We start from the raw sequence: 14,233 nt of genomic DNA on the forward strand, positions 1-14,233 counted from the left end.
CCTTCCTTCCTTCCTTCCTTCCTTCCTTCCTTCCTTCCTTTTCTCTCTCTCTCTCTCCTTCCTTTTCTTGAACTTAACAGTTTTGATGAGGATTGGTCAGTTGTCTTGCAGAAAGTGTTGCAGTCTGTTGTTTGTCAGCTGTTTTGTTCATGATTGGACTGGAGTTATGAGTTTCATAGAGGAAGACCACAGGGGTGAGGTGAACAGAGAGTTAATAACCCATGCCACCGACGTGTCACTGATTAACTGTGCTCACTTGCTGAGGTATTTGTCCCCGGTTTTTCCACTACAAAGTTGCTTTCACATTCCCCACTGTTCTTTTGAAGTAATTCAAGTGTGGCCCTTCTTAAGTGATGGAAAAGAGTTCTACCTCCTTGAGGAAGGAATATCTCTGTAAATTGTTTGGAATTCTTCCATTAATTTTGCACACTTTCTCTCATATGAAAAAAAAGGTAAGACTTCGTGGGTCCCAAGAATTATTCTTGACCTTTCCCCAACTTCTCTGACAGTTCTTGAGATACAGGACAAATTTTATGAGTAGACAATTCTTCAAAGAATTTTCATAAACAGAAAATAGTCTGTTGTTAATATGCTACTGAATTGATATGGATTCATATCAACCTTATAGGATGGAATAGAACAGCCTCTTACTGCTTCCAAAGCTGTAATCTTTATGAAAGCAGACTGCCAAATCCTTTCTCCCACAGAGCTGCTAGTAGATTTAAACCACTGATTTTCTTGTTAGCAGCTGAGTGCTTGACCACTGTGCCACCAGGGGTCCTTGGAAAATACTCTAGGATAGAGCTTTTCAGTGTGTGAGCCACTGATTGGTATGCTTCAAATCTATTTATACATATGTAACAATATTAATATTGCATTAGAGAATTGAGAAGACAAAACACAAGGAAGAGATGTCAAGAAAAAGAGCTGAACAGAATGAGAGGATAAAGCAAAATATTAAAATGAAATGTGCAAAGAGCTGAAGTCAGAGAATAAAAAGTGAGGAACTAGCTTAGTATTTTTCAAGCTGAAAGAATTAAGGACAAATTCAAGCCTCAAGTTGGAATCCTGAAAAATGCTATGGGCACAATCTTGAATGATCCAGTAAACATCAAAAGAAGATGGAAGAAATACACAGAGTCACTCTACCAAAAGGAATTGGTTGACACGGGAAAATTTCAGAAAGTATCACATGAATAGGAGCCAAGGGTGATGAAAGATGACGTTTAAGCAGCACTGAAGGCATCGGCAAAAAGTAAGGCCCCAGGAATCAGGAGAATACAAACTGGCATGTTTTGACAAACAGATGCAATCCTGGATGTGCTCACCAGTTGTGTCAGGAAATTTGGAGGACAGCTACTTGGCCAACTGACTAGAAGAGAGCCGTATTTGTCTCCATTCTCAAGAAAGGTAATCCAATAGAATATGGAAACTATCCAACAATTTCATTAATATCTCATGCAAGGAAAATATTGTTGAAGATCATTCAAAAGCAGCTAGAATAGTACATTGACAAGTAACTGCCAGGGGTACAAGCTGGATTTAGAAAAGGCTGTGGCACCAGGGATATCATTGCTGATATCAGATGGATCCTGGCTGAAAGCAGAGAATACCAGAGGAATATATATTTGTGTTTTATTGACTATGTAAAGGTATTTGACTGCTTGGATTATAAAAAATTATGATGCATGTTGAGAAGAATGGGAATCCCAGGATACATAATTGTGCTCATACAGAATCTATATGTAGACCAAGAGGCGGTTGTGTGAACAGAGCAAGAAAACACTGTGTGATTTAAGATCAGGAAGAGTGTGCATAACAGTTATATCCTTTCTCCATACCTATTCAGTCTGTATGCTGAGCTAATAATTCACAAAGCCAGATTCTATGAAGAAGAATATGGCGTCAAGACTGGAGGAAGACTCATCAATAATATGCATTATGCTGATGCACAGCTTTGCTTGCTGAAAGTGAGAAGGGTACGAAACACTTGCTGCAGAAGATCAAAGACTACAGCCTTAAGTATGGATAGTTCAACATCAAGAAGACAAAGATCCTCAACACAGGACCAAGAGTCCTGTAGATCAACTTTATGACAGATGGAGGGGGAAAATTGAAGCTGTTAATGATTTCATCTTGCTTGGATGAACAACACCATTAGTACCAGCAGTCAGGAAATCGGGAGATGTATTGCATTGGGTAAATCTGCAACATAGACCTCTCCAAAATACTTAAGAGCAATGATATCATTTGAGGACTAAGGTGCACTTGCTTCAGGCCATGGTCTTCTCAATCACCTGCTTTGCATCAGAGAGTTGGACAATGAACAAGGATGACAAGAAGAATTGATGCTTTTGAGTTGTGTTGGAGAAGAATACTAAACATTCCAGGGGCTGCCAAAAGAACAAACTGATATGTCCTGGAAAGACTGGCCAGAGCGCTCCTTGGAGGCAAGGATGATGAAGCTTTGTCTTTCATACTTTGGAAATGTAGCTTAGATAAGGCTATTCCTTGGAAATGGACATCATGCTTGGAAAGATGGAGGGTCAGAGAAGGAGAAGACTCTCAATGAGATGGATTGACTCTGTGACTTCAACAGTGGGCACTAGCATCTCAGACATGATGAAGATGGCACAGGATAGCGCAAGATTCAGGTTGGCTGTTCATAGAGTCGCTATGAGTTGTACTCGACTCAATGGCACCTAACAACAGCAAGGTGGTGCATATGGTTCAGGGTTTGGTTACTGGCAGAAATGCTGACAGTTCAAATCCACCAAAAGGTACCTTAGAAGAAAGGCCTTGGACTACCATGAGTTGGGATGACATGATGGTAATACATTTACTGTTTGTTGTTGCTACTGTTTGTTATTGGTTACTTGCAACCAGCTGACTCTCCATTGGATTTTCAGAGGCTGTAAATTGCATAGAAAGAGATTGTCTCTTCCTCTCCCATGGAGCATCTGGTAGATTCGAACCAGTAGCCTTTGGGTTGACAGTACAACACTTTACCAGAGAAATTGAGAGTAACACTCAAAAGTTTACACAGAAATTTGCCAGAGTAATTTTATGTTTGCTAAATTGTTTACAGCTTTAGTCTGCTTGGCTCCACAATCAACACTCTTGGCACCAGCAGCCAGGAAATCAAAAGACATATTGCCATGGGAAAGTCTGCTGTTAGGGACCTCTCTAAAGTACTGAAGAGTAATGGTGTCACTCTGGAGACTAAGGTGTGTCTAATACAGGCTATGGTCTTTGCAATCACTTGTTATGCATCAGAGAGTTGGACAATGACTAGGGAGGACAGAAGGAGAATTGATGGCTTTGAGCTGTGGTGTTGGAGAAGAGTATTGAGGGTACCATGGACTGCTAAGAAAACAAACAGATTCATCCTGGAGAGGGTTAAACTGGGCTGCTCCTTGGAGGTAAGGATTCTGAGGCTTTGTCTGACATACTTTGGTCATGTTGTAAGGAGAGACCTGTCCTTGGAGAAGGACATTTTATGCTTGGGAGGGTTGGGGGACAGCATGGGAGGGGAAGGCCCTCTAGGAGGTACACTGATTCAGTGACTAGAGTAATTGGGATGGGTGTGTCAGAGACAGTGAGATTGGCACAGGACAGAGCAGAGGTTAGGGCTATTGTACATAGGGTCGCTATGAGTCGCAAGTGACTCGACGGCATATAACAAAAACAACAAATTTGTAATAATAGTAAAAAAATTGGGGCTTGCATTTTGAATGTGGTTTGTTTTTTCAAGCATTCTTTTCTTTTCCCAGTAATTCACTGTTGTTTTTTCCAAAGTCCCAAATGAAATTAGGTAAAAACTCTTCAGCATGAACTGTGGGGAACCTTGGCCTCCCATGCACATACGAACACATGAGTGCCTCACCCACACTCTCATGTTCTGCGCTGCCCTCTTCACCCCTCCCACACTTCCACATGTCCTCTTGCTCCCTTGATATGAGTGAGGCCTGGATGACCACTGGGCTGCTGTCCTGGCCTCACCCCACTGAGCTCATGGCTGTGACATCTTTCTCTGGAGCATGTTGTCCCTACCTTCCCCAGCCAGCCCAGCCCTGTCTTGGAAGCAGGACAATTCCATGCCGGCGTCCCTTGGCCTGTCTGCAGTCAGCTCAGTTGGCTGCCTTCACTGCCCTGCCCAGGAGGGGGTTACTCTCACCACGCCCTGGACACTCAGGCCTTTTCACAGAGTGCAGCCCATCCAATCCTTTTTGCTGGTGGTCAGGCCTGTACAGGGGACAATCAGGGACAGGAATCTCACATCCACAAAGACTTTCCATATATGCTTTTGTAGATTTTTCTAACTTAAGTTCTTAGTTTCTGATTTCACAGTCACAGAATTGAAAGCAATTCACTACCAGGCTTGAATTTGGGAGGGAAAAATCCATCTTGTACATTAATTGTTACCAACTTACACACAGAAGGACATAGAATCTACATATTGCAAGAAACCTAGTTAAAAATGGCAAGAGAGGTAAAAACATTCAATCTCAAGAAATGATGTAATGTAATTAAAAAGAGATACATATATTTCTTAAAAATTAAATTGGGCTTTAGTTGGAGGAACATTCTTATTTTTATCTTGTGAATAACTCAACACTGCAGTGTTAAACTATGTGACATTTAATATCACTTATAATTGATATAGTTTATTCTGGCATTCCTTTAATCTGCAGACATTAAGGAGGGTTGCCAGGGGGCATTTCCTCTTCTTCCCCTCAATGTCTCCGGGGAACCACCTCTGCTGGCACTTCCCTTTCTGACGACCCCTTCTCTCAGGAAGACGTGTTGTATGACTTATTAGAGTCTGGTGTGCTGATGTTCTCTGATTCTTTGCCCAGAGCTTGGTCCATAGCAAATGCTAAACATTTTTTTTCTTAAAAATAATTTTTTATTGTTGGAAAATATGCACAGCAAAACACATCAGTCCAATAATTTCTTTCTGTACAATTTGGTGATGCTGATTCCATTCTTTGAGTTGGACACCATTCTCTGTCTCCCTTGCTGAATTGTTCCTATGTTGGCACCCTGCTCCACCCTCAGATTCCCGGCTAACCTTTCTAACTGCTGTTCTCAATCTGATTCTCTTAAAGATAGTTTTTAAAAGGGCACAATGTTCAAAGCAGACAATTTTTACTAATTTAAGCTAAATTGTTTGGCTTCAAGAAAACTTCAGGGAATATGTTTGGTTGAAGATTTAAAGATTCTCTTGGTAAAAATTGGGAGCAAGAGTGGCACCCACTTCCTAAACAACATGCCTCCAGAAACTCTGTGAACTTCGATCAATGTCAATAGTTGTAGAGGGGCTTCAGGCCTTTTGTTCATAGGGTCACTATGAGTCATGCTTGACTCGAAGGCAATCAACAACAACAACAATACTTGGTGAGAAAGTTTGAGGGAATTTATCCAGTCTCATTGACTCCAGAAAGTCTAGATTCCATGAAATTTGGTTTTACTGTGGTTTTTCTCCCTTTTATTTAGGATTTTCTATGGAATCTTTGATAGAAACTCAACAAATATTTCTAATTATGTAAAAAATACACAATCCTCAGGGAACAAATCTCAGACAGAGGCTCCATTCTTTGCAATACTCCATTTCTTCTTCACATTCTACTAGTTTCTAGAATCTTTCACGGAAAGTTCAGACCCTTATCTGCCCACTGGCCAGCAACACAGAATTAATGGTAGTTTAGGTCTTTTAGCACAAGGATAACCATAATTTTTGCCTGAAAGGCATCTTTAATCATCTAGCACTGAGCTAATGTGTATACAGAGCTTTTTCTGGATTCGGTGTAAGGAGTGTTGCAATCAATTAGCAAGGCCTGTCCCCGCAGTGGGAAGGATGAGTCAAAGCATTTGTGTCAGCCCTGATTTAGACATTGCAGAATAGGATACACATAGTTAAGCTTGTACATCTGAAACCAGTCTCAGTGCTTTCTCTGGACAGCATACATTTGCAGTCCCACCCTCCAGGGGTTCCCAAAGTGAGGAAGGAGAAACACTGGTGAAGAAGGTGAGAGTCTGCTGATCAAATCATAAACTCAACAACTCAAGCTCAACTCTTCATCATCCAGTGGGAACCGATTCTTAGCTTCCCCTCCCCCACCCCCACCCCCAGTCATTTCTGGGGCTGTAAATCACACTGGAGGAAATTGTCCATGCTTTTTCCTTGGAGTGAAGAGTAGATTTGAACCATGGGAGAGGCAGTGTAACACTCTGTGGACTACATACACCAGCAGAGCTCCTTTCAAATGACAAAAGAACCCTTAGTTCTGTGCCTGTCCCAGAGGTCAGAACAGCTTGTGAACAGAAAGGACTCTGTATGTGCATTGCCCAGGATGCATCATGCTAGCTCTGAGAGAAGTTGACCAAGAACTACAATTTAACTTCATTTCCATTCAGAACACTGTGTGTTACAATCAACTTGGTGGATTCTAACAACAATAACTACAAGCCCCCTCCCAGAGTTATCAGAATTAAGAAATATAAAGTATTGAAACTAGTGGCTGGTACAAAGTGCCATAGAAGTTTGTGTTGACAGGACAGTCATGTGAAGTAAAGCCATCTGAACATGAGCTAATATTGCTCAAATGGTGTCACATGAAACCCCCATATAAAACAGAACTCTTTTCCTGGAAAAGATTCTTAAGGTAAAATAAATTTGGTAAATGCCTTATAATATCCTATTCACATCCAGCTCTGACAAGTCTTTGGTAAAGAAATCTGTCTAAGTTTATTTAGTTTATTGCTTTCTGAACCTTTCAGATTGTGGGACCCTGTGAACCTGGTGGGAGTGTTCCACAGGATTCCAGTTTGGAAAGTGCTGTGAGGGAAGGCAGTGGTGAAATCTCTGAATGCACAGGAGGGTTTTCCAGAGAGGTCCTAGGAACAAGAGGGGGGTCCAGAGGTCCTGAGGAGGTGGCCAAAGCCCAGAGTGAGAGGAGGCAGCGTTGTGCGTGGGGGTCCCTATAGCGGGAAAATTGTGTGTGAGGGGCTCCTAAAGGGAAAGGAGAATGGAAAGGGCTAGAGAGCTATTTAAATATGGAGGCAAGATAGGCAGAGGCAGATATGACCTGAGAATTTACAACTTGAGAGGTAGAAAATGGAGCAGGAAGAGGTCCTGGAGTAGAGGGTATTCCTTCATTTGCTCATGCATCTCAACTCCCTCTCCCCTTTCCATTTGTGTGCTTGAGGCCAGAGACTTCTCATAGGAGAAACCTGGACATGAGAGGGGCGAGGTGCAGCTGCTTCCATGAGGCGCAAAGACGCTCTGTCCCTCTGTCTGGGCTACGTACAGGTTGTGTGGTTGTAAAACTGACAGCAGTTACTCAGGGCCCCTGCAGTGAAGTTGAGGCTGGTGCTGCAAAGAAAGCAAAAGCTGTGACTGGAGTTCAGCCAGAGGCTCACAGACCGGGAGCAAGCTGTGCAACCCAGGGAAGACCGTTCAGCATCTCTGGTCCAGCCTCTGCTCCCAGGTTTGGTCTGCAAGGCCCTACTTCTTTCTCCCCTTACTGGAGCAGTTGTACTCACATTTCAGCCCTTGTAATCATGCCAAAGTCATCCCCCAAGCACGTGTCCCAGTGGGTGCCACCCACAGCCCAGGCCCTCACCTCTGGAAGGCCTCCTGGCAGCACTGGTACACCTCAAAGCTGCTGCTGCTGAGGGTCGTGTTCAGGAGGGACACACAGTCAACCTCAGCCCCTCGGGGCACATAGAGAATCCCTGTGGAGAGAAAGCAGCTGTCATGTGGGACCTTCTTTCTGGTTGCTGTCCCCACGGCCTCCCAGTGGGAGCAGAACCCCACACCCAGATGTGGACCAGGGCCAGGCCAGTACTCACCTGCCACACAGGCGTTCACCAAGGACACACAGGCCCCCGTGAAAAGTGCCCGCAGCACAATCTTGGAGAAGTCACCTTTCCGCTGGGGGGCCATGGAGGCTGCAAGGAATAGGAGGCTCAAGGTCAAGGGGGCGGCGTGCCTCTGCCCATCCTGGGGCTCTGGCCATGTCTGCTAACAGCCCCTGCTCTTATGGGGGTTTAGATGAGCAGACGTTGTCCCTCTTGACTTAGCTGGCCGAGTTTGGGATCCCTCTTTGGCCTGATTCAGGCCACCTCAGACTACATCAGTGGCTGATGGAGGGCAAGGGACGTGAGTTAGAATCCAGGCAGACCAGGATTAAGTACAGATTCAGCTGTGTAGCTGGGCCCACTGCTTTACCACTCTTAGACTCAGCTTCTTTCTCTGTAAAATTGTAGCACCGGGCAGGGTGATGGCAAGGCACGGGCAGTGTTTTCTGTGAAGAGCTGAGGCAATGTACAGTGCTGACCTGCCTCTCCATGGGGGTGTCCTGCAGGCCAAAGCCTCTGGGGGACAGACCAGCATCATACCAAATCATCCACCCACCTAGCCCCCTGAGCTAGGCCCGGCCTAAAAGGTCAAGACGCTAATCTCTCAGACTCCCCTTAATCATGTCATCCCACAGCTGTCATGTTTCCTGACTCATGGCAGCCCTCTGTCACAAAGCAGAAGTGCCCCATGGGATTTCCAAAGCTGTATTCCTTTACAGAAGCAGACAACTCATGGAATTCCAGGACGGGGCGGGCGGCCTCCAGGGCCTGATTGCTCAGCCTCTTTCTTAGACATATGGGACAACTGAGGCCTGCACATCCCTGGTAAAGTCGTATCAGAGTCAGGACGGATGTCCAGGTTGCTGATTCCCCAGGAGGCTGGGTAGGCCCCGTAGGACTCACTCAGGCCTCCTAGCATGATCCCAATGGAGCTGAAGTTGGCAAATCCACAGAGGGCAAACGTGGTGAGGATTTCTGCTCTGACCTGGAAACACAGAGGAGTGGGGAGTGGTTTCCCTCAGATAGTGTGGGAGTCCCTTACCACACCCAGGGCCCCTAATCTCAGTTTTATCCCTTCCTCTGTGTCTGTAGGGAGCTCTGGTGGAATTAAAAACCAGTTGTACTGTTAATCCAAAAGCTGAACATCTCTGGAGTTCAAATCCTCCTCCAGCGACTACCAGGGAGAAGGATGGACTATCTCTTCCCATTAAGATTTACAGCCTCGTGGGGAGCTCTGGTGGCCTAGTGGCAAGAAGCTGCACTGCAATCCCAGAGATAAGTGGTTTGAATCCACCAGATGCTGTGCCGGAGAAGGAGGGGCCATCTCCTCCTGTACCAGTCAGATCCAATTTGACGGTACACACACAGAAAATAAAAAAAAAAAAAAATATTTACAGCCTCGGGGGCTTTAGTGGCCTAGAGACAAAAAGCTGCGATTCAGTCCCCAAAGGTGAGCAATTCCAATCCACCAGATGCTCTGCTGGAGAAGGAGGGGCAATTTCCTCCTGTGCCAGTTGGATCCGATTTAATGGCACACAAAAAGAAAAGAAAAGAGGAGGGAAAAAAACTGGTTTACAGCCTCAGAAATTCGATGGGGGTGGGGCACTATGAGTACGAACTGAATTGATGGCAGTGAGTTTTGAGTTACATGCCCTTGACCTTTGAACCCCTCTGTGCTGACGACTTCTAAACACCCAGTGCCCTCACATAGATTCTGACTCCCAGCGACCCTCTAGGACAGAGTAAACTGTTTCCAAAGCTGTGATCTTTACGACACCAAATCAACAAGGCTCTTCTCCATGGAGTGACTTCAAACCACTGGTTCATTGTCAAGAGCAACCATACAGAGTTAACTTGAGGGTGCTGTGAAGCTGAACACTGTGACACTGATGTGTCAAATGTGAGAATGGTTACCCATGGTTGACATACACTTCCATAATAGCTTGCCTCCAGAAACCCTATGAACCTGGAGAGAGGATGAAAGTCACATAAGTGTTGAGGACTTTCGTTCATAGAGTCACTATGAGTCACCTACGACTCAATGGCCTTAACAACAACAGCACCAGTCAAGAGCACCACCTATAAGCTGACTCACATTGTATCACCTCAAGAGCTCAGCCCTTCTAACTCTCATATATATAACCTCTTAATCATCAGCCTTCTGTGTATTAATCAGATTACTCTGTCCTCCTTGGCCCAACTAAGCTTTGTACTCATTGGGCGCTTATGAATGGCCTCTTCACCTCAATTCTGTCCTTTCAGGAATTCTATCTGCTCTTTTGCTCACACTGAGAGCCAGTGAAGGGTCCTCAAGCCAGGGAGGAGGGCATGCTGGGAAAGGAGCCTGACCCAGCGGGTCCCATGGTGCCTACACCCACCACCAGCTTTAGTTTCTCCATTCAGAAGGTGGAAATAAGAATCATTCCTGCTCAGCAGAGCTGTTCTGAAAATCAGATAGCCTGTGGGAGGTACCAGGCACTGAAAAGGTGCTTTGATGAGGTGGTTCTCCTTTCCTTTTGCCCTAAAGGGTTTTTTCATTTTTCAGAGAGAACAGCTGTAGATGTTGAGCCAAAATGGAACAATTTACAGATGTGAGGACGATATTGGCTTAGTTATATACCCCATGCTATATATTAAATTAATTATAGATGACTCAAATAGATAACTATGAATATTATAAACAATAATTAATACAAAATACAGAACATCAGTAATACAGTTGTTCCTATCAGCACACATGTTCAGAGAGGCTAAGTAATGGGGAAGCTCACACAGCAAGTAGGTGTGTCAGAATTTGAACTCAATTTTGACTCCAAAGCTCATGTTCTTAATGACTTCACCAAATTGTTTTAATAATTTAATGCTTAAAAGACTCTGGAATGGAGTAGTTTTCTAAGCATAGAAATGATGGGGGCTGGTGTCATGAAGGAAAAGAGTTGGTGTCAAACTTGTATTAAAAAATGCATGCCTTAAAAAAAAAAGATATGTGCCTTAAAGTAGTTGGCTTGAAAATCCCTAGCTCTAAGGGAGATGCAAATCAAAACAACTATGAGATACCATCTCACCCCAGTCAGAATAGCAAAATTTAACAGAACAGCAAGCAACAAATGCTGGTGAGGTTGTGGAGAAACTGGAACCCTTATTCCCTGTTGGTTAAAGTGTAAAATGGTGCAACCACTGTGGAAAATGGTGTGGCATTTTCTCAGAGATACCATTTGACCCAGCAATTCCACTACTGGGAATATACCCCAAAGAGACCATAACTGACATCCAAGCAGATATATGCACACCCATGTTTATCACGGCTTAGTTCACAATAGCAAGGAGTTGGGAACAACCTAGTGCTCATCAACAAATGAATGGATAGAGAAGCTGTGGTATACTCCATAATGGAATATTGTGGCGCATTAAAAAACAAAGAACTCATGCAATATTATTAAAAATGGGTGACCCTGAAAGACATTATGCTGAGTGAAATAGTCACACAGGGACAAATACTGCATAGTGCCATTGTTGTAGAATGGGACTGACATCAGGGTTGGGGTAACAATGAGAAAAACTGGGTAGATTATGTATACTGCATTGAAACAGCTGAGGGAGAGAACAGTTTAAAAGTGATGTATGATAGGGTATTATGGTTATCACAAGAGTCCAGAATGAAGGTTGCATAGTGGAGTGTACTCGGGGTGGGGGGATTGCATACCAATGAAGGAATTTTTCTTTTACTTTTCAAACAGAAGAGTGAACTGGGGGTGGGGGGGGGCAATGGTGGGCAGGGAGAAAAGTGCAACAATGAATGAATGAATGGAAATCCAAAATCTCTGTAAATGCTCATTAAAATGAATAAAATTTTTTAAAAACTATCCCAACCTGTTCACAGGAGAAGGGAAAAAAAGGTAATTGGCTTGAGTGCTTTCACAAAAGTAGTTCATGAAAGCAGTCATTGGTGGGGTGATTGTAAGGAGAAACTCCCCCTACCCACTATATAAATGGATGAAATGTAAGAGAAATTAAGGACTATATGCAACACAGTGTACATATGTGAAACACAATATATATGAACAACAGAAATACATGTCTATATGGGGGGAAAGAACTATGAAAAAGACATGTAGAAAATATAACAAAAAACAGTTCTTTTTTTAATGACATATATAAAAAAGTGGGAAAATATTGAGGCTTACATCTATGCCAGTGTGTTCCCTATGATCATACCCCATATAACAGCCTGAGTGAATTTATTCAAAAGTAATATGTCAAATCTTCGTGAACTTACTGTTGTTTCTTTGTGTCACTCACGATCAGAGACGGCATTCCCAGTAAGCAAAGAAAGCACAAATATGCTTACTTATCTATTATGATTAATTAGCTGGTCATGGTAAGCAAGCCCGGCTCTGCTTTGTTTCCTGAATTCTCTGTCAGGGAGTATACATTTGTAAAAAGGCTTTGATTCTGTAGGAAGGTGCTGTGAGGTTGGGAGAAATGTCAGTCATACCTCACAGCAAAATTTTTATTGTGGTAAAAAAAAATAATAATGTAGACTTGCTCCTTACAGATTAGTAAGTAAGCCTGTGCTTACATAGTTGCTGGGTAGTCAGAAACTGCTCTTCTATTTACTCTTAACAATTCAAATAACTCATTGTGGAGGCAGACCTGACTCATACCATTGCATATTCAAAGGATGTAAATCACATGGGAGGAATTGCCCATTTTTCTCCCATGAAGCAGCTGGTGGATTTGAGCTGCCTGCCTTTGAATTGGCTGTTTAACTTCTTACCCACTAGAGCTCAGCACTCCCATTTACTCTAGTCTCAGCTGATTGTAGAACAGACCATCAACTACTCATAACTCCGATACAAGTTCAAATTAAAGCTAAAGAAGATTAAATCATATCATATGAATAAAAATTTGATCCTATTCCCTCTGAATTTAAAAACCAACTCAGGAATTGGTTTGAGGCCTTGAACACTAATTAAGAAGATCAGATGAGTTGTGGGAAGATATCAAGAATATAATTTATGAAGAAATCAAAAAGTAATTACAAAGAATGGAGAAGAAGAAAGACCAAAATTGAATGTTGGAAGAGACTCTGAATATTGCATTAGAGCACTGAGAAGCCAAAGCAAAGGGGAAAAAAATCAAGACGTTAAGGAGCTGACTAGAAGGTTTCGAAGGGCAGCTCAGGAAGACAAGGCTAAGTATTATAATGAAACATGCAAGCAGCTAGAGTCAGAAAACCAAAAGGGCTGAACTTGCTCAGCATTTCTTAAATTGAAGGATCTGAAGAACAAATCCAAGCTGAGAGTTGCAATGTTTAAGGATGCTACGGGCAGAACATTGAAGGATTCAGGAAGCATTCAAAGAAGATGAAAGGAGTACACAGAGTCATTACAACAAAAAGAATTCTCTGGCACAGAATAATTTCAAAAAACAACATATGATCAAGAGGCAGGGTGATGAAGGAGGAAGTTCATGCTGCTCTGAAGGACTTGGGGGGGAAAAAATAAAGCCCCAGAAATTGATTGAATATCAATCAATGTATTTCAACAGATGCTACCCTGGATGTGCTTACTAAGTTGTGCCAAGAAGTCTGGAGAACTCGACCAACTGACTGGAAGAAAAGATGAACTGACAGAGTGTGGAAATTATTGAACAATATCACTAATATCACACACTAGTAAAATCCTGCTGAAGATTATCCAGAAATGACTGGAACAGAGAACTACCAGAAATACAAACTGGGTTTAGAAGAGGTCATAGCACTAGAGACATTATTGCCAGTGTCAGATGGCTCTTGGCAGAAAGCAATGAGTGTCAGAGGAATGTCTATCTGTGTTTCATTGACTATGTAAAGGCATTTGAATTGTGGCTAATCTTGAGGAAAATAGAAATCCTGGAACACTTGATGGTGCTTATGTGAATCCTATACTTGGACCAGGAAGCAGTCCTCAGAACAGAGCAGGGAAGCACTGCCTGGCTCAAAATCAGGAAAGGAGTGTGGCAGGGATGCATCCTATCTCCACATCTTTATAATCTATATGCAGAACCAATAACTTAGGAAGCAGGACTTTATGAAGAGGAATGTGGCATCAGGATTGGAGAAAGACTCATAAATAATCTACATTATGCAGATGACACAACCTTGCTTGCTGAAAGTGACGAGGGCCTGAAACACTTGCTGCAGAAGGTCAAGGACTATATAGTCTTTGATACAGATTGAAGCTTAACATTAAGAAGACAGTTGGCAGCACCGTGATAGATGGAGAAGAGATTGAGGTTGTTAACAATTACAGCTTGCTCGGCTCCACAAATAAAACTCTTAACATCATCAGTCAGGAAATAAAAAGAAAAATTACATTGGGAAAAT

At 43.0% G+C, this 14,233-nt stretch overlaps 1 protein-coding gene across 2 annotated transcripts in view; it reads right to left on the reverse strand.

Moving 5' to 3' along the window:
- Positions 1 to 7,305: 7,305 nt before the first annotated feature.
- Positions 7,306 to 14,233, reverse strand: part of SLC28A1 (solute carrier family 28 (concentrative nucleoside transporter), member 1) — a 50,309-nt gene continuing 43,381 nt past the window's right edge. For both annotated transcript variants that reach the window (XM_006885140.1, XM_006885141.1), the window contains 4 exons: positions 8,770 to 8,851; positions 7,858 to 7,956; positions 7,629 to 7,740; positions 7,306 to 7,378 (listed from right to left, as the gene is read on the reverse strand). In XM_006885140.1, the coding sequence (XP_006885202.1) occupies positions 7,306 to 7,378; positions 7,629 to 7,740; positions 7,858 to 7,956; positions 8,770 to 8,851 (366 nt within the window). The remainder of the gene's footprint in view (positions 7,379 to 7,628; positions 7,741 to 7,857; positions 7,957 to 8,769; positions 8,852 to 14,233) is intronic.

Source organism: Elephantulus edwardii, unplaced genomic scaffold (assembly GCF_000299155.1).
Source record: "Elephantulus edwardii isolate Elephantulus edwardi_28Jun2011 unplaced genomic scaffold, EleEdw1.0 scaffold00041, whole genome shotgun sequence".
NCBI classification, from domain to species: domain Eukaryota; kingdom Metazoa; phylum Chordata; class Mammalia; order Macroscelidea; family Macroscelididae; genus Elephantulus; species Elephantulus edwardii.